The sequence below is a fragment of the Sarcophilus harrisii genome, chromosome 1, assembly GCF_902635505.1.
Source record: "Sarcophilus harrisii chromosome 1, mSarHar1.11, whole genome shotgun sequence".
In the NCBI taxonomy this organism is placed as follows: Eukaryota; Metazoa; Chordata; class Mammalia; order Dasyuromorphia; family Dasyuridae; genus Sarcophilus; species Sarcophilus harrisii.
The window spans coordinates 40,026,150-40,045,967 of NC_045426.1; the positions used below are offsets into that span (position 1 = coordinate 40,026,150).

At 32.1% G+C, this 19,818-nt stretch overlaps 1 protein-coding gene across 1 annotated transcript in view; it reads left to right on the forward strand.

Moving 5' to 3' along the window:
• The window catches only part of LOC100915406 (contactin-6), a 415,511-nt gene that overhangs the window by 320,320 nt on the left and 75,373 nt on the right, over positions 1-19,818 (forward strand). Inside the window, exon 11 of the mRNA XM_023498129.2 lies at positions 15,827-15,954. Coding sequence (XP_023353897.2) covers positions 15,827-15,954 — 128 coding nt within the window. The remainder of the gene's footprint in view (positions 1-15,826; positions 15,955-19,818) is intronic.

A 19,818-nucleotide genomic window follows, 5' to 3' on the forward strand; every position in this document is an offset into this window, starting at 1 on the left:
AAAGGCATCATTGATTCCTATGCATCCTAGTGGAGTTTTTATATAATTAGGGGATTTTTACTGTCTTTATTATTCATATGATGAATTATATCTAATACTGTCTCACTCCTGCACTCCTAGTATGAATCCTTTCTGATCATAATGTTTTATCTTTGTCATTTACTTCTGAAACTATTTTCTATTATTTTATTCAAAATATTAACATCAATATTCATCAAAAGTTGTATGTAGGTTTTTTTTGTTTGTTTGTTTTTAATCTCCTTGGTTTAGGTGTCAAAATAATATTTGCTCTTCAAAATATAGTGCTTCAAGTTATGGTCTCATTGGTATAAGGCTACAAGATCTTGTAAAATCCTGATTTTTTCACAGTATTTTTTTTGTTCTTGCTTAAATTATTTTCTCTTTAACCTGAGAATTTTGAAACTTGGTTATGACATGCCTGTCATAACATAAGAACATAGCTGTTCTTCCTTGATCTCTTTCAGGTAATTATCTGTATATATACATTTTTTTCTATTTCTACTTTACTTTGCTCATAGTCATATGAGCAACTTCATAGACTGACAATTCTGATATTTTCTCTTTTTTATCTATTCTCCATATAAGTTATTTTTCTATGTGTGATTCTGGGCAAAACACTTAATGACAATTGTGTCACAAAAAAATATAATAATGATAATTTTAAAAACAATGAGTTTGGGGAAGCTATTTGGTCCAATGGATAGAAGACACACCTTGAAGTCAGGAGGACTTGAGTTAAAATCTAGCCTCAGATACTTAACACTTCCTAGCTGTGTGACTCTTGGCAAGTCACTTAACCCCAATTGTCTCAGCAAATAAATAAATAAATATAAAGTTGTGGAATCATAGATTAAAAATTAATTCTAGGAAGATGGCAAAGTATATCAGAAATTTCAGTTCTCTAGATTTCCTATATAAACATAAAATCATCATAAATGAATAAAGAGAAGGGAAATAAAGAAGTAAAATAATTGCCCTTCTGAGACATCTTGAGAGGATCTAATAGTATAACTTGGTGTCCTATAAAGTCGTTCAATTTTACTAGCTCAATTCTGATTTTCAGTGTTATTCTTTTCCTTAGCTTTATTTTCATAAATTTTTGTTTTGCTTTTATTTTTTTTTCTAATTTTCCTTCAATCTTTTTTTTTAGTTTTTTTTTTTAATTGTTTGTGAGTTTTTCCAAAATTTATTTTTGGGCTTTGGTCTTGACATTGCTTTTTAGGGTAGGATTAGCTTTTTTTAACCTCAGTATCTTCCTCTGATTATTAACTCAGATCTTCTTTTATACCTAAGTAGATATCAATGATTGAGTTATTTTTCCTTTCCTTACTCATTTTTATTTTTATTTTTCTAATTTTATTCTTATCAGCTTAATATTATTGTCAAATTTTAATTCTAAGTGGATTAAAATTTAATAAAAATATTAAACTGCTAAGAATTACCTAAGTGGATAATGTTGTCCTAGGTCTCAGGTCCTTTTTTTTTTTTTTTTTTTTTTTGTTGTTGTTGTTGTTGTTGTTTTGAATTCTATCTAGGGGCTCAAGCTTGCGTTTCTCCCTTCTTCCTCTAAGCTGTGCTGACCTGAAATTTTTCTTGCTCCCTGGCATACTACACTCTATGTGTTTGTGCTCATTCCTCTTAATCCATAGTCACAAGCAGGAATCACTTCTGATAATCAATATTAGAACTGACTTTCAAAAACAATTATGCTATCAAGATGGCAGAGAAGAGGCACATATCTTCTTAAGCTCTGCATTTTCTCTCAGAATTTAATTCATGACAAGCTTAGAATTAGTGCTTAATTGAAGGAAAACCCCACAAATAATTACCAAGAGAAGACATCCTTGAAATTTGCCAGGAAAGGTCTGTTTTTGCTTGAGGGTGGGGACAGTTTTAGATCAGGTCCAGGCTTAGGGTAGGCAGAGGGAGTATGGCAGACAGTTCACAGCTGAGCAGACTTGAGTGTGTGTAGGGGGGTGATCTCAGTTGTCTCTGTGGGGAGAGCTTTACTACAGTATTGGATACGTTGCCCTGGAAGCAAGCCAAGATATGCAGAGAAGCTTAAAGCACAAGGGGTAAAGAATACAACCCTGAACAGCTAGGGTATCTCAGGACCTGCCCACCCCCCTACCCCACAGTGATTCAGCAAGCTGCTCTCAGAGTCTCAGAGCACAGGTGCAGCAAAACCATTGATGTCCTGATAGTGCCTCACTGCTACCCCCAGAAGTCTGTAGAGGAAGCTCGGTAACACCACCCAGCACCCCCTTCCCCCCAAAAAAAGCAAATTCCATTTTTTTTCTTTTTTTTGTTAGTTTGTCTTCTTTGATTCTTCTCTGACAAAATGAGCAAAAAATTTAAACGGATCTTAACCATTGATAGCTTCTAAACAGATAGAGAGCAGACTTTAAACCCCGAGGAGACTAAAAACAGTCTGTCTCCAGACAAATCCCCAAAGTAGGATATCATCTAGTACTCAACACAGATGACTCTCATAGAAGAAATTAAAAAGGCTCTCACAAGAGAGCTAGAAGAAAAATGGGAAAAAGAAATGGAGGTTTGGCAATAGAGGCTGGATAAATCATCCCACTCATTTAAAGACAGAGTGGATAAAGAAATCAAATCCTTGAAAAATAGAATTAGTGAACTGGAAAAAGAAAATATCTCTCTAAAAAATAAAATTGGCGAAATGGAAAAAAAATTCCATAGAACAAAACAACACACTTAAAAACTCAATTGGACAATTAGAAAAAAATATTTTAAAAAAGTGAGTGAAGAAAATACTTCATTGAAAATCAGAATCGAACAGATAGAATTGAATGACACGAGGAGACACCAAGAATCAATCAAGCAAAACCAAAAAATGAACCAATGGAAAATAACGTCAAATATGTTCTTGGGAAAACAACAGACCTGGAAAATAGATCTAGGAAAGACAATCTGAGAATTTTTGGACTCCCTGAAAAATATGATGAAAAAAAAGACCCTGGACAGTATTTTCCAGGAAATTATCAAAGATAACTACCCAGAAGTCACAGAAACAGTGGGTAAAATAGACATTGAAAGAATTCAGCAATCACCTACTGAAAGGGATTCAAAAATCAAAACACTAAGAAATATAGTGGCCAAATGCCAGAACTATCAGACGAAGGAAAAAGTACTGCAAATGCCTAGGAAAAATCAAATCAAATATAGAGGATTCAAATAAGGATTACACAGGATCTAGCAGCATCCACATTAAAGGATAGAAGGGCCTGGAATATGCTATTCCAAAAGGCTAAGGAACTTGGTATGCAACCAAAAATAACTTACCCAGACAAAATGAGCATCTTTTTTTTCCAGAAAGAAGATGGACATGCAACAAAATAACTGAATTTCACCTATTTTTTATTATAATAACTTTTTATTGACAGAACCCATGCCAGGGTAATTTTTACAACATTATCCCTTGCACTGACTTCTGTTTTGATTTTTCCCCTCTCTCCCTCCACCCTCTCCCCTAGATGGCAAGCAGTCCTATATATGTAAAATATATTATAGTATATCCTAGATACATTATATGTGTGCAGAACTGAACAGTTCTCTTGTTGTACAGGGCAAATTGGATTCATAAGGTAGAAATAACCCAGGAAGAAAAACAAAAATTCAAACAGTTTACATTCATTTCCTAGTGTTCTTTATTTGGGTGTGGCTGCTTCTGTCCATTGTTGATCAACTGAAATTGAGTTAGATCTCTTTGTCAAAGAAATCTGCTTCCATCAGAATACATCCTCATACAATATCATTGTTGAAGTATATAATGATCTCCTGGTTCTGCTCATTACACTTAGCACCAGTTCATGTAAGTCTCTCCAAGACTCTCTGTATTCATCCTGCTGGTCATTTCTTACAAAACAATAATATTCCATAACATTCATATACCACAATTTACCCAACCATTCTCCAATTGATGGGCATCCATTCATTTTCCAGTTTCTAGCCACTGCAAACAGGGCTGCCACAAACATTTTGGCACATACAGGTCCCTTTCCCTTCTTTAGTATCTCTTTGGTCTATGAGCCCAGTAGTAGCGCTACTGGATCAAAGGGTATGCACAGTTTGAGAAATTTTTGGGCATAATTCCAGATTTCTCTCCAGAATGGTTGGATTTGTTCACAACTTCACCAAAAATGCATCAGTGTCCCAGTTTTCACGCATCCCCTCCAACATTCATCATTATTTCTTCCTGTCATCTTAGCCAATCTGACAGGTGTGTAGTGGTATCTCAGAGTTGTCTTAATTTGCATTTCTCTGATCAGTAGTGATTTGGAACACTCTTTCATATGAGTGGTGATAGTTTCATTTTCATCATCTGAAAATTGTCTGTTCATATCCTTTGACCATTTATCAATTGGAGAATGGCTTGATATCGTATAAATTAGTCAATTCTATATATATTTTGGAAATGAGGCCTTTATCATAACCTTTAACTGTGAAGATGTTTTCCCAGTTTGTTGCTTCCCTTCTAATCTTGTTTGCATTAGTTTTGTTTGTACAAAGGTTTTTTAATTTGATGTAATCAGAATTTTCTATTTTGTGATCAGTAATGGTCTCTAGTTTATCTTTGGTCACAAATTTCTTCCTCCTCCACAAGTCAGAGAAATAAGCTATGTTCCTCTAATTTATTTATAATTTCATTCTTTATGCCTAAATCATGGACCCATTTTAATCTTATCTTAGTATATAGTGTTAAGTGTGGGTCCATGCCTAATTTCTGCCATACTAATTTCCAGTTATCCCAGCAGTTTTTATCAAATAATGCATTCTTATCCCAAAAGTTAGGATCTTTGGGTTTGTCAAAAACTAGATTGCTATAGTTGACTATTCTGTCTTGTGAACCTAACTTATTCCACTGATCAACTAATCTATTTCTAAGCCAATACCAAATGGTTTTGGTGACTGCTGTTTTATAATATAGTTTTAGATCAGGTACAGGTAGGCAACCTGCATTTGATTTTTTTTTTCATTAATTCCCTCAAGATCCTCGAACTTTTATTCTTCCATATGAATTTTGTTGTTATTTTTTCCAGATCATTAAAATATTTTCTTGGAAATCTGATTGGTATAGCACTAAATGAATAGATTAGTTTAGGGAGTATTGTCATCTTTGTAATATTCACTTGGCCTATCCAAGAGCACTTAATATTTTTCCAGTTATTTAAGTCTGACTTTATTTGTATAGAATGATTTTTTTGTAATTTTGCTCATATAATTCCTGACTTTCCTTTGGTAGATAGATTCCCAAATATTTTATGCTGTTGACAGTTATTTTGAAAGGAATTTCTCTTTGTATCTCTTGCTGCTGGATTTGTTGGTGATGTATAAAAATGCTGAGTATTTATGGGGATTTATTTTGTATCCTGCAACTTTGCTAAAGTTATGAATTATTTCTAATAGCTTTTTAGTGGAATCTCTGGGGTTCTCTAAGTATACTATAATATCATCTGCAAGAATTTCACCTATTTTTGATGAAAAAAACAAAACTTAACAAAAAGTTTGATCTACAAATATAGAATTCAAGAGAAACCTAAAAAGGTAAAAAGAAATCTTGGGAACTATATTTCTGCTATAAAAATATATAAAGAATAGATGTATACCTTGTTCTAGAAACTAGAGGTGCAAAGGAAATTGTACCAGAAAAAGGGTAAAGTGCGTATACTACATCTTATGAAGAGGCAAAAGAAGCCTATTATATCTGAGATAAAGAATGGAGGGGGATGAATATAGTGTATATCTTACTGCCATTAGGAGTGACTTAAAGAGAAAAGTTTTACACATATTCAATTTATGGTGAACCTTCTCCCACCTCATTGAAAATTGGGAAGGGAAAAAGTGAAAAGGGAAGGAATAAGATAAGCAGAAGGGAATACAAAAATTGTGAGGAAAAGGGGTAAGATAGGGGGAGGAACTCTAAGATGGGAGGAGGAATACTAAAAAGGGAGGGCTGTGAGAAGCTAGTAGTGCTCACAAGTTTAAAATTGAGGACGGGGGTAAGGGGGAAGGAAGAGAGAAAATCATAAACAGGGGTTAACAAGATGGCAAGTAATAGAGAATTGGTAATTTAAACCATAAATGTGAATGGGGTAAACTCCCCCATAAAGATTATGTTAGTTAGCAATTAGCAGAATGGATTAAAAGCCAGAATTCTATCATATGTTATTTACAGGAAACATACCTGAAGCAGGAAAATACATACAGAGTAAAGGTAAAAGGTTGGAGCAGAATCTACTATGCTTCAGGTGAAATAAAAAAAGCAGGTGTAGCCATCCTGATCTCAGATCAAGCAAAAACAAAAATTGATCTAATTAAAAGAGATAAGGAAGGGCACTGTATCTTGCTAAAGGGTAGCATAGATAATGAAGCAATATCAATATTAAACATATAGGCACCAAGTGGTGTAGCATCTAAATTCTTAAAAGAGAAATTAAGAGAGCTGCAAGAAGAAATAGACAGCAAAACTATAATAGTGGGAGATCTCAACCTTGCACTCTCAGAATTAGATAAATCAAACCACAAAATAAATAAGAAAGAAGTCAAAGAGGTAAATAGAATACTAGAAAAGTTAGATATGATAGATCTCTGGAGAAAACGAAATGGAGACAGAAAGGAGTACACTTTCTTCTCAGCAGTTCATGGAACCTACACAAAAATGACCATATATTAGGACATAAAAACCTCAAACTCAAATGCAGTAAGGCAGAAATAGTAAATACATACTTTTCAGACCATGATGCAATGAAAATTACATTCAATAAAAAGCCAGGGGAAAATAGACTATAAAAATAATTGGAAACTAATAAGCTCATACTAAAGAATGATTGGGTGAAACAACAAATCATAGACATAATTAATAACTTCACCCAAGAAAATAAAATTAATGAGACATCATACCAAAATATGTGGGATGCAGCCAAAGTGGTCATAAGGAAAAATTTCATATCTCTAGAGGCCTACTTGCATAAAATAAAGAAAGAAAGGGTTAAGGAATTGGGCTTGCAACTAAAAATACTAGAAAAGGAACAAATTAAAAACCCCAGTCAAACACTAAACTTGAAATTCTAAAAATAAAAGGAGAGACCAATAAAAGTGAAAGTAAAAAAAAATAATAATAAAACTAAGACTTGGTTCTGTGAAAAAACCAACAAAATAGAAAGAACCCTTAGTAAATCTGATTAAAAAAAGGAAAGAGGAAAATCAAATTGTTAGTCTTAAAAATAAAAAGGGAGAACTCACCACTAATGAAGAGGAAATTAGAACAACTAATTAGGAGTTACTTTGCCCCACTTTATGCCAATAAGTTCAACAACTTAAATGAAATGGGAGAATACCTAAAAATGTAACTTGCCCAGATTAACAGAAGAAGTAAATAGACTAAACAGTCCCATTTTAGAAAGAGAAATAGAACAAGCTATTAACAAATTCCTTAAGAAAAAATCCCCAGGACCAGATAGATTTACATGTGAATTCTAACAAACATTTAAAGAACAGTTAACTCCAATGCTATATAAAATATTTGAAAAATCAGGGATTGAATTGCTTTTATGACCCAGACCTGGTTCTGATACCTAAACCAGGTAAATTGAAAACAGAGAAAGAAAATTATAGATCAATCTCCCTAATGAATATTGATGCTAAAATTTTAAATAAAATATTAGCAAAAATGATTACAGAAAATCATCTCCAGGATAATACACTATGACCAAGTAGGATTTATATGAGAAATGCAGGGCTGGTTCAATATTAGGAAAACTATTAGCATAATTAACTATATCAATATCCAAATTAACAAAAACCATATGATTATCTCAATAGATGCAGAAAAAGCATTTGATAAAATCCAACATCAATTCCTAATAAAAATACTTCAGAGGATATGAATAAATTAACTTTTCCTTAAAATAATCAGGAACATATATTTAAAACCATCAATAAACATTGTATGCAATGGGGAAAAACTGGAACCTTTCCCAGTAAGATCTGGAATGAAGCAAGATTGCCCACTCTCACCATTATTATTCAATATTGTATTAGAAACACTAGCCTCTGCAATAAGAGTCAAAAAAGAGATTAAAGAATAGGGTAGGCAATGACGAAACCAAACTATCATTCTTTGCAGATGATATGATGCGATATTTAGAGAACCCCAGAGATTCTACTTAAAAGGTATCAGAAATAATTCACAACTTTAGTACAGTTGCAGGATACAAAATAAGCCCCCATAAATCCTCAGCATTTTTATATATCATCAACAAAATCCAGGAGCAAGAGATACAAAGAAAAATTCCATTCAAAATAACTGTCGATAGCATAAAATATTTGGGAATCTATCTATCAAAGGAAAGTCAGGAATTATATGAGCAAAATTACAAAACACTTTCCACACAAATAAAGTCAGATTTAAATAATTGGAAAAATATTATTTCTCTTGGATAGGCAGAGCGAATATAATAAAGATGCAATACTCCCTAAACTAATTTATTTATTTAATGCTATACCAATCAGACTCCCAAGAAAATATTTTAATGATCTAGAAAAAATAACAACAAAATTCATATGGAAGAACAAAAGTTCGAGAATCTCGAGGGAATTAATGAAAAAAAAAAATCAAATGAAGGTGGCCCGGCTGTATCTGATCTAAAACTATATTATAAAGCAGGAGTCACCAAAACTATTTGGTATTGGCTAAGAAATAGGTTAGTTGATCAGTGGAATAGATTAGGTTCACAAGACAAAATAATCAGCTATAGCATTCTAGTGTTTGACAAACCCAAAGATCCTAACTTTTGGGATAAGAATGCATTATTTGACAAAAACTGCTGGGATAACTGGAAATTAGTATGGCAGAAATTAGGCATGGACCCACACTTAACACTTTATACTAAGATAAGATCAAAATGGGTCCATGATTTAGGCATAAAGAATGAAATTATAAATAAATTAGAGGAATATAGGATAGTTTATCTCTCAGATTTGTGGAAGAGGAAGGTATTTGTGACCAAAGATGAACTAGAGATCATTATTGACCACAAAATAGAAAATTTTGATTATATCAAATTAAAAAGTCTTTGTACAAACAAAACTAATGCAAACAAATTTAGAAGGGAAGCAACAAACTGGGAAAACATCTTCACAGTTAAAGGTTCTGATAAAGGCCTCATTTTCAAAATATATAGAGAAGTGACACTAATTTATAAGAAATCAAGCCATTCTCCAATTGATAAATGGTCAAAGGATATGAACAGACAATTTTCAGATGATGAAATTGAAACTATTTCCATTCATATGAAAGTGTTCCAAATCACTATTGATCAGACAAATACAAACTAAGACAACTCTGAGATACCACTACACACCTGTCAGATTGGCTAAAATGACAGGAAAAAATAATGATGAATATTGGAGGGGATGCGTGAAAACTGGGACACTGATGCATAATTGGTGGAGTTGTGAACAAATCCAACCATTCTGGAGAGAAATCTGGAATTATGCCCAAAAAGTTATCAAACTCTACATACCCTTTGATCCAGCAGTACTCCTACTGGGCTCATACACCAAAGAGATACTAAAGAAGGGAAAGGGACCTGTATGTGCCAAAATGTTTGTGGCAGCCCTGTTTGTAGTGGCTAGAAACTGGAAAATGAATGGATGCCCAGCAATTGGAGAATGATTAGGTAAATTGTGGTATATGAATGTTATGGAATATTATTGTTCTGTAAGTAATGACCAGCAGGATGAATATAGAGAGTCTTGGAGAGACTTACATGAACTGATGCTAAGTGTAATGAGCAGAACCAGGAGATCATTATATAAACTTCAACAACATTACTGTATGAGGATGTATTCTGAAGGAACTGGATTTCTTTGACAAAGAGAAGATCTAACTCAGTTTCAATTGCTTAATGATGGACAGAAGCAGCTACAACCAAAGAAAACACTGGGAAATTAATGTAAACATTTGCATTTTTGTTTTTCTTCCTGGGTTATTTTTACCTTCTGAATCCAATTCTTCCTGTGCAACAAGAGAACTGTTCTGTTCTGCACACATATGTTGCATCTAGGATATACTGTGACATATTTGACATGTATAGGACTGCTTGCCATCTGGGAGATGGGGTGGAGGGAGAGAGAGGAAAAGTTGGAACAGAATTGAGTGCAAGGGCTAATGTTGTAAAAAATTACCCACAAATTGGTTCTGTCAATAAAAATTTATAATTATTTTAAAAAAACAATTATGCTATCTTCCCCAACTTAGCCATCTTTTATTTTCGGATGAAATTTTTTTGAGGCAAAGTTCATGAAGTGAAATTTCCTCAGGCCTAGTCTGCTTCCCTGAAAGCCCAATATTTGCTCATTCAATGAAGTTAGCTTACAGGAGTTTATACTTCACTAAGACCAAACCTCAGTATTGGAGTCTTCTGTGAGGTCCTCTTATTTTCACTATTTTATATTCATTTCATGGTAATTTTATGTCTGTTTGCAGAGGAAATCTAGAGACTTAAATTTTCTGACCTTCTCTGCTATATCACCAGAATTAACTTTCAATCTACAATTGCACAGCACTTTATTTTTTAATTTATTATTATTGTTGTTGTTGTTGTTATTGTTGTTGGTATTATTGTCATTTTGTAAAGCAAATGGTGTTGGGACTTGTTCAGATTCGCACAGCTAGAAATTATTAATTTTTTGAGGCTGAATTTGAACTCAGGTTCTCCTGACTATAGTACTGGTGCTGTATCCACTGTGCTATCTGATTATATTCCTTCTCCCATCACCCATGACCCCAATTTTTATTAGATGAATTTTATTACATTGTTAACTTAAACGTGTGTTTTTAATATATTTGTTTTTCTGCATTTTATTGTGATTATTTTATGCCCAAAACTATGGTTAAAGTTTGTAAAGGTCATTTAAAATTAAGAAAAAAAGGTACATTCCTTTCTATTTTCATTCAGTTCTCAGAGATCTATATTTAATTTTTCAGTTTCTATCATCTTTTTGACTTCTTTTTTAATCATCTCTGGTTAGATATATCTTGCTCTGAGATGTGAAAACTGAGGTTTTTTTATACTGTCAGTTTCCTCCTATAATTTTCTTAAACTTTAACATAATAATTTGGATGCTATGTCAGATATGTTTTGTATTTATTTTATTATTTATGTTTTCCTTTACCAAGATGTAGTTTCTCTGCATGTCCCTTTTAATTAGTTCTATTTTTATTTTGCTACCCTGGCTTTTTATCCCCATTTCAGATTAAGGATAAAACAATTTTGCTCTAGCTACTTATTTTAGCAGTGTATGTCTAACTGTTCAAGTGTGATTCTTGTAAACAACATTTTTGTTGAATTTTGGTTTCTTGTTCAGTTTTGTAATCTGCTTCCATTTTTATGGATGAGGTCCCACTTGCAATCACAATTGATTAGTAATTGTGGATTTCCCTTCATACTGTTTTCTTGCCTCTCTCTCTCTCTCTCTCTCTCTCTCTCTCTCTCTCTCTCTTTCTCTCTCTCTCCTTTTCTTCCTGTGCTTCCTTGAAATTATTTTTTCTTTGTTTCTGACCACTAATTGCTTTTATGTAGCTTCCTTCATATCACTCCCGTCCCTTATTCTATTTTCCCATTTTCCGTCTATTTTCCTGTTAGGTGAGATAGATTTCTATTATCAATTGAGTCTATACATATATGTATGTTGTGTGTGTGTGTGTGTGTGTGTTCACTCTTTAAACCAATTTAGACATGAGTGAGATTCCCCACTCATACTATTTTTTCTGCCACAATAAAAATTTTTCTTTCTATGCTCCATTTTTTCAAGATAATTTTCTACTTCTTCTTTCTTTTCTCTTCTTCCAGAGTAGTCCTCCTTTCTTCTATCCATTTTTGTATTATTTCATTGAAATCAATTCACTCTATTCCTTTCCCTCAATCTGTAATTTTTCTAACTGTCCTAATGATAAATTTCATAGGAACCACATGTGTCTTCTTTTCAGGTAAACTGGTTGATTCCTGATTTTTCTTTCATGTTAATTTTTTATACTACTCATAAATCCTCTGTTTCAGAGCCAAAATTTGTGTCCACGCTTGTTCTTTTACTCAGGAAACTTGAAAGTTCTTTATTTCATTAAATATCCTTTGTTTCCTTGAAGTATTATATTCAGTTCAGTTTATTCTTCATTGGAATCACATCTCTTCTGCTTCCAGAAGTACTTTTACATAGTAGCTGTCAAATTGTGTGTGATACTCAATGTGATTCCTGGGTATTTGAAGCATTTTTCTACTGTTTGATGTACTTTCACTTAAATTTCAGACCTCTGTACTTAGCTATATTATTAAGAGAAATTTTTATTTTAGGATCTCTCAAATGGTGATGAGTGAATGCTTTTAATTCTATTTTTGCCCTCTGCTTCTAGAATATCAAGGAAATTTTTATGAGTAATTTCTTAAAATATGATGCATAGAATTACTCTTTCATCATGTCTTTCTTGTATTTCCATAATTATGAAATTATTTAATCTTCATCTATTTTGAGGTATTTTGAAAAAGATGAGATATTTTACATTTTCTTTTTCACTCTTTTGACTATATTTCCTTGATTCTTCATGTCTCAATGTGTCCTTAGTTTCCACTTGCCTAATTCTAATATTTAAGGGTGATTTTCTTGATTGAGTTTTTAAAACATCTTGTTCCATTTAGCCAATTCTGCTTTTTAAAAGTTATTTTCTTCGATGATGTTTGTACCTTCATTCTATTTGACAAATTCTGTTTTTAATATGTTCTTTTTAAAATAATTAATTTCTTCCTTTTCTCTAATTCTCTAATTATTTTTCCTCTTCTTATTTGAATCTTAAAATCATTATGTAATCTCTAAGAATTTTTATGGGATTCATGTTCAATTCATACCTTTTGTTGAGGTTTGTCATATGGCTGATTTATCTCTTTTTGATTTTCTCCTTTTGATTTTCTCTCTTGATCTTTCCTGTCATAATAGGAGCCTTTTGTGTTCAGTTTTTTTTTTTTATGTTGTTTGTTCATTTTGACACCTTTTTTCTTGATCTTGAATTTTGTATTAATATTGAACCATGATTTAAGTATTGGGGAATAATGGAATTGGGGCAGGCCCTGCTCAAATTTTAGAATTTTTGTTTCTTTATTTTGTTTTGTTTTGTTCTTGTTTGGTTTGATTTTTTGCCTTTCTATTTTCAGAGCTATTTCTGGACACACTGAAAGTTGTCAGTACTTCCAAAGTGATGTGATCTGGGAAGACAGTGCCTTATTCACTATGCTTTTTTGTCTGAATACCATTTCTTATCCAGGAAGAGCTCCCTATCTCTTGAGAATGAAATCGCTATTACATCTCAAGGCCTCTTCTCCCTTAGGACCAGAAATAATATTGTTCCAAAGAATCTTTGATCTTCTATGTTTCAAGATAATATTGCTTTTCAGAGCTCCTGTTCCCTTGTGATCAAAAGCAACACTACTTCTAAATCATCCCATTCACTTCTGTCTAAAATATTTCTTTTCTGCCCTTGAACTATTATCTAGATATAGCTATAGGGAATGGATCTTCCAAACACCATGTGGTTCTCTATCATGTGCTAATATAGTGCTCCCCTTACTTTTCATGTCTCCCTCAATTTGAAAGTTCCTGAAGCTCATCACCATCACTAATATTTCTCCTGTATGGACTTTGTCCATTCTGTACCTCCATGTCATAGATCTCTCTCTGACCTCCTAATTTGTCTAGAGTTTCATGAATATTTTGTGGTCTTTTGTAGTCTCTTCCATTCCAGAATTCTATGTGAGGTATTAATTTAAAGTTATTTAGGAGACAATTTTGGATAGCATTCAGTGCTTTCTCTATTTCACCATCTTTGCTCCACACCCAGAAAACCCATAGGTAGTTTGAGAAAACAAAGAAGATATGTAGTAAACACAAAATTCTCATACTTCCACATATAAACAAGTAAAGACTTATTTATAGAAAGTAAAGCAAGAAATTATTTTATATTACCAGTGAATCGTTATGATAGAGTAGGAAATGAAAAGTCCCAGTAATTTTTAATCTACACTAAAACTTTGCAATGAACTAGTATTATACAGTGACTTTAATTATATCTCCTGAATTAGGAAAAAAGGCACTCTCCAATAAATTGCAGAGTCTGACTTTTGTATTTAGTTATCTATCACTAAGCTCTTCAAATACAGGTGTAACTGCTTCTGTTCACTTGACAGTGAGTTGAACACATCCAGTGATAATTAACCTCAAATCAGAAATTGATTTCACTAAAATCACCATTTGCTACTCTACTATGCAGAAAGAGTGATAGTTTTTCAAAGTGGGCAATTAACTCTATTAGCTATATTGCATGAAATACATATATCAATAATAAAATATATTTAAATATACAAAATGCTATTTTGTCATACCTTAAAAGATATATGATTACTAATTTACTTAAAGTCTTTCTTTATCATCTAAAATAATAATTTCTGACATATTTTGTTGCTATAAAGATTAAATATTCACAAGTATGATTAATGAGATGCAGCATGACATAGAGGATAGTGTTGGATCAAGAGTCAGGATCACTTGGGCATAAATCCTTTCTAAGGGAAATATTGGATTGTGACTCTGGCAAGCCCCAGGAATTCTATCAATTTTGTATTCCTCTACTGCAAAATGTGTATAAAATCATATATAGTCAAATCCATTTGTGAGGATCAAATGAGATAATATATATATATAAATATTATGAAAAATGTTAAGTCTACACAACTGAAAGCTATTATTATAATGTTTTAAAGGTTATATTTTAAAGCTATTAATTGATTTCAAAATTACATATAAACCTTGAGAACATGCATAACTTAAACTGAGTAAATGTTTTAATTTTTCCTCACATAAAATTTGGAAATCTTGATATCATTTTAAAGTTTGTCCTAATTATGTACAACCATAGTATAATGATTATCATTTTGAAGTGTGTACTAATTATGGAGTGGAATAGCAAGGTAGGATGCTAACTGATAGTTAAATTCTAAGGAAACTTCCATAGGTATTGTTTTGTCAAAAGCAGAAACAACATAGAGAATGATTGGCATTTTTCAGTTTTTCAGTAAACATTTAGTATATTCAAGTGTTTAATCTATTATAATGAGTCCAACTTCCATTAAAGAGGCATGATTTCCCTACAATAGAAAAGAATAGAATAGAATAGAAGCACAAGGGATACCTCCATTCCATTAAATTTGTCAGAATTAAAAGACCATTAATTATATTTTTGTGTATGAGACTATATAGGATTGCCACCATATATCGAACGCGAGGCAAAATATAACACGGAGCTGTCTTTATTTCTCCAAAGCTGAAATCAATTTTTACTAATGAACTAAACAAATCTGTAACCTCTTCAGAAAGATAGCTGCTACATTCCTTATTTGTCCTACACTATTGGTTTACAACTGTTAAATCTCTATTGCATATTTATAAAAAATCAAAATGTCAGCATTTAGGGGGGAAGGGAGAAATTTGCATTCTGAAGTTAATAACCATCAAAAGAATGTGATCAGAGGGTTTTATGGGTTATAAAAATATGAGAATTGGCAATTTATGGTTTATTAGAACATGAGAATTTAATAGATTAGATTTGTCATTAGATAAAGATTTGTAAGTTTGGACTATAATATAATGGCCCTGATTCTATTAATTATGTGTATGTGTATGTGTGTGTGTGTGTGTGTGTGTGTGTGTGTGTGTGTGTGAATTTCTCTTTTAGGTTCTTTATCTTAGAGGATGGCAGTCTCAAGATCTATAATGTAACCAAGTTGGATGCAGGAACATATACTTGCATAGCCATGAATCAATTTGGCATTGCCAAGACTTCAGGCAACCTAGTCATAAAAGGTAATTTTACTTTTTTTTTTTTTATTTTGGGAATTTGTGCAAATAAAGATTCCATGCCACAGCTCTAAACACCTTGCACATGCAATATTGGTATTCAACAAGAATCTCATAGTGGGGTCGAGGTTTTGTATTTTGGTAGTTGATCAATACCTCTACACTTGAAAAGAATAATATTACCATAAAACATATCTCCGAATCATTTTATATAAAACCAACTTAACATAACACTAGAAGTTAATTAGTCAGAAATTATAACTTCTACTCAAAAATATTTGAGTTTCCTCAAATATCTTCTTGTGCTGGGGTATGAAAATGTTGATGAAGTTATTTAACTTATGTGCAATTTGTTAAGCAGGATTTAATTCATCTTAAATGTAATTACCTATGTATGTAGGCCATGCATATAACCATATTGAACATAATGTACTGCTGAGCCTGTAAAATATAATTTTAAATGGCCAAATCTTTCAAAGCAAAACAGGATTAAAATGTATGCCAAAAATTAGTATTCATGAGTCTCTTGCTCTTTTCTTACTATCACAAACATCTATATTTGTGCAAATGGAGATGATAAAGAGTATACTAAATTTTAAAATATTTCAAAATATATTCTATTCTTCCTATAAAAAAATATGCTTACATACATTCCCAGAAGTAATAATTAGCTCCCCCAATCACTGTGTTTGCTGTTTCACTTTGCTGAATGTTAATATTATAAAGCTACTACTTCATTCACTTGTAATGGTCATTTGCCTCAACTGATTAGGTTCTTTGAATGGCTAAAATGGATAGCTCATTGAAATAGTATGAGATGCTCATTGCTAATTGCTCACAAATGTTTAAGTTTTTCATTTAGGATATTCCTTTTTTTTATTTTAAACATTTTTTTTCAGTTAATAGGAATTTAAGTGGTTATCTTTATCTTTCCATCAGCCCATTTAAATGTTTCAGAGAAGATCGATCACCAACTCTGTCCCTGGAAAGTATCATTGCCAACTTGTCTCAAGGGTATTTCATTATGACAACTCTTGTCTACAGAGCACAATGTAACTGGTAAAAAGGGATGTGTCAAAATTTACCTAGTGTATTTCACATTGGGAAAAAAAAAACTCAGCCATTCCTAAAGATTGATTTGTTATATTTTAAAAGACAGAAATGGACTTAACTGTTCCAACACATGCCACAACTATATTTTATAACAGAGATTATCTGCAGCTACTTTTCACTCATATCCATAATAGAAAATACATAAATACTCTAAGATGTGATATGACCTTGCTAAAGTAAAGAAACTATAGTTACAAATCAAATATCTCTTCTGAAAAAATGTAGAAAAATCATCAATTTATTTCTTTAGGACATCAACCTTCATTTATTTCAAATTTTTTTATTAAGTCCTACTATTTATTAAGTATGTTATACTGTATTTTATAGCTAAGTAAACAGAGTCATAATAAAAGGTGATAATTCTGTTTCTTTTTCCAACAAATCAACAAATTTTTCAACACTTGTCTGGTGGGTGGGTGCTCTGGACAGAGCCCAAAACAGAACTATCCTTGCCTTTTAAAAATTTATATTCTCTAAAAGAAATGCATTTTTGTCTAAGCAAATATGAATTCTAGTCCTAATATAATGAGGCTTGCCCATTTTTTGGGGGGAAAAAACTGTGCTGTTTACAACAATGGTATTAGAACTGAAGTTAGTTATTCATCAAGTCAATAAAACCTCCATCAATCCCATCCTTCTTACCTATAATGACAATGCAATTCAAGTCACTATATGAAAACCAGAAAATGAGATGTAACTATGACACATATTTTCCAGGTTGAAGAGACTATGAAACATCTTCATGAAAAGGCAATATAGTTATAATTTTGTCTCAAATGTACAAGCTCATATGCACAGAAATTTGTTGGTTATTTGTAGAGGGCCAGAACTCTTATTGACCTTCATTCTTATAAAGGATCAAAATGGCATCACAATGTTAGTTGCGTTACAGTGTGACCGACTGTGGCTAATCAAACCAATATGAGCTTGGAATTTTCTACCACAGGTGGGACATAAATAGTCCCTGTGATCATCTCTAACTGTGTGCATCTCATGTTTCTTTTAAACTAATTCAATTCTGCTTTCTCATAGAACTCAGCACCTATTCTGATGAGAGCATGGCATGCTGGTCAGTCTTATTTATGCCAATGGCTCTCTTCATATTATGAATTTTAGAGTTCTTATAAGAAATTTTGAGGGTGTCCTTGTATCACCCTGGGAGCATATGCTCTTTGTGATTTTTCCAGACAATAAATAATGTTTTTGTGAAGCTCATATTTGGCATTCAAATAATGTGAACAGCCCAATGAAGCCATGCTCTCTGCAGTAAAGTTGAGATAATTGTCAATTTAACTTTCAAAAGTACCTGTGTCTGATATCTTATTCTGCCAGATGATTTTCAGAATCTACCTAAGACAAATCAAATGGAAGTGATTCAGTTTCATGGCATGACACTGAAATTGACATATACATTGCTAGAGCTTATTAAGTGTTTGGGAGACACCAAAGGAAAGTGTGGGAGAGGAGAGGTATTAGCCTGCCTACCAAACAGAAGGTCTACAGAGTCATTGTGTTGATATTATATGCCTGTAGAACTTGGATAGTATATCCACAAAAAAATGGATGGAAATATACTTTCATAAAAGCATCATATTCTAAGCTCTTTAGCATTAGAATTGTAGCTGTTTTTACATGTTCATTTTAATAATTATAATTTGTAATAATAATTAATATCACTATAAACAAAATTTTGCTTTATTCCCATAAAAAGGTAAAAATCATATTCCCTGCCCTTAACATAGCTAATTTTCCAAGAAGTATAGAAAGATAGTCAGGTATTTACTCCAAGTGTATGCATTAAAGAAATGTTAATTCATGATTAAATCTGTTATTCTATGTCTTCCTCATCACTTTGAGATAACTAATTTACACAGTGGGTAGAGTTTAGAACAGGAATCATGAAGAATTAAGTTCAAATCCACCCACAGATGTTTACTAAGTGTGTGACTTTAAGCAAGTCTCAACCTCTATTTACCTCAGTTTCTTCAATTGTAGAATTAGGATAATAATTACATTTATTTTGCAGTGTTGTAATAAGGCTCAAATCAGGTATTATTTGTAAAATGCTTAGCATAGTATCTGTCACATTAAAGGGGCTGTATAAATGATAGTGATTATGATTCAACTCTTTAGTGAGAATAAATTCCATAACAAATCATAACTATGAATCAAACTATTTGACATAATTTGGCCTTGGATTGAATGACATTGTTTCCAGTCCTACCTCTCAAACACACTAGAATAATCCCTTAGTTTTTCCAGGGCACTGAAGCCATCAATTGGAGAATAGTTACCCATCCACATTAATAACTTTACTCAAAAGCACTAATCAACATCAATGAAATCAGAAGTAAAATAAAAGAGATAGGAAATAAATCTACATTGAATAGAAAATGAAAGAAAAAATGGAAATAAAATCATGTATTCTCATGAATCTAACAAATCTTAATATTTGATTATCTCTAAGTTTGCAAATTCACTAAGAATTCAGTGATATTCTGAAGCTATAAATTAAACCAAAATTTTGACTACAAATACATCATCTGGAGTTATAGTATTTATTAAACTCAATTTTTTTTAATTTTTTAATTTATTTTATTAAAAAATAGAATAAGAAAAAAAAAAAAACAGAACAGAACATTGTCATGTGTCTAGCAGAAAACAAGGGAGGATTCAAAATATATAACAATAAATTACCAGTTCAAGAAAGGATATGTAATGGAAAAAATATATTCATGAGTGTGCATCTTTACTTTC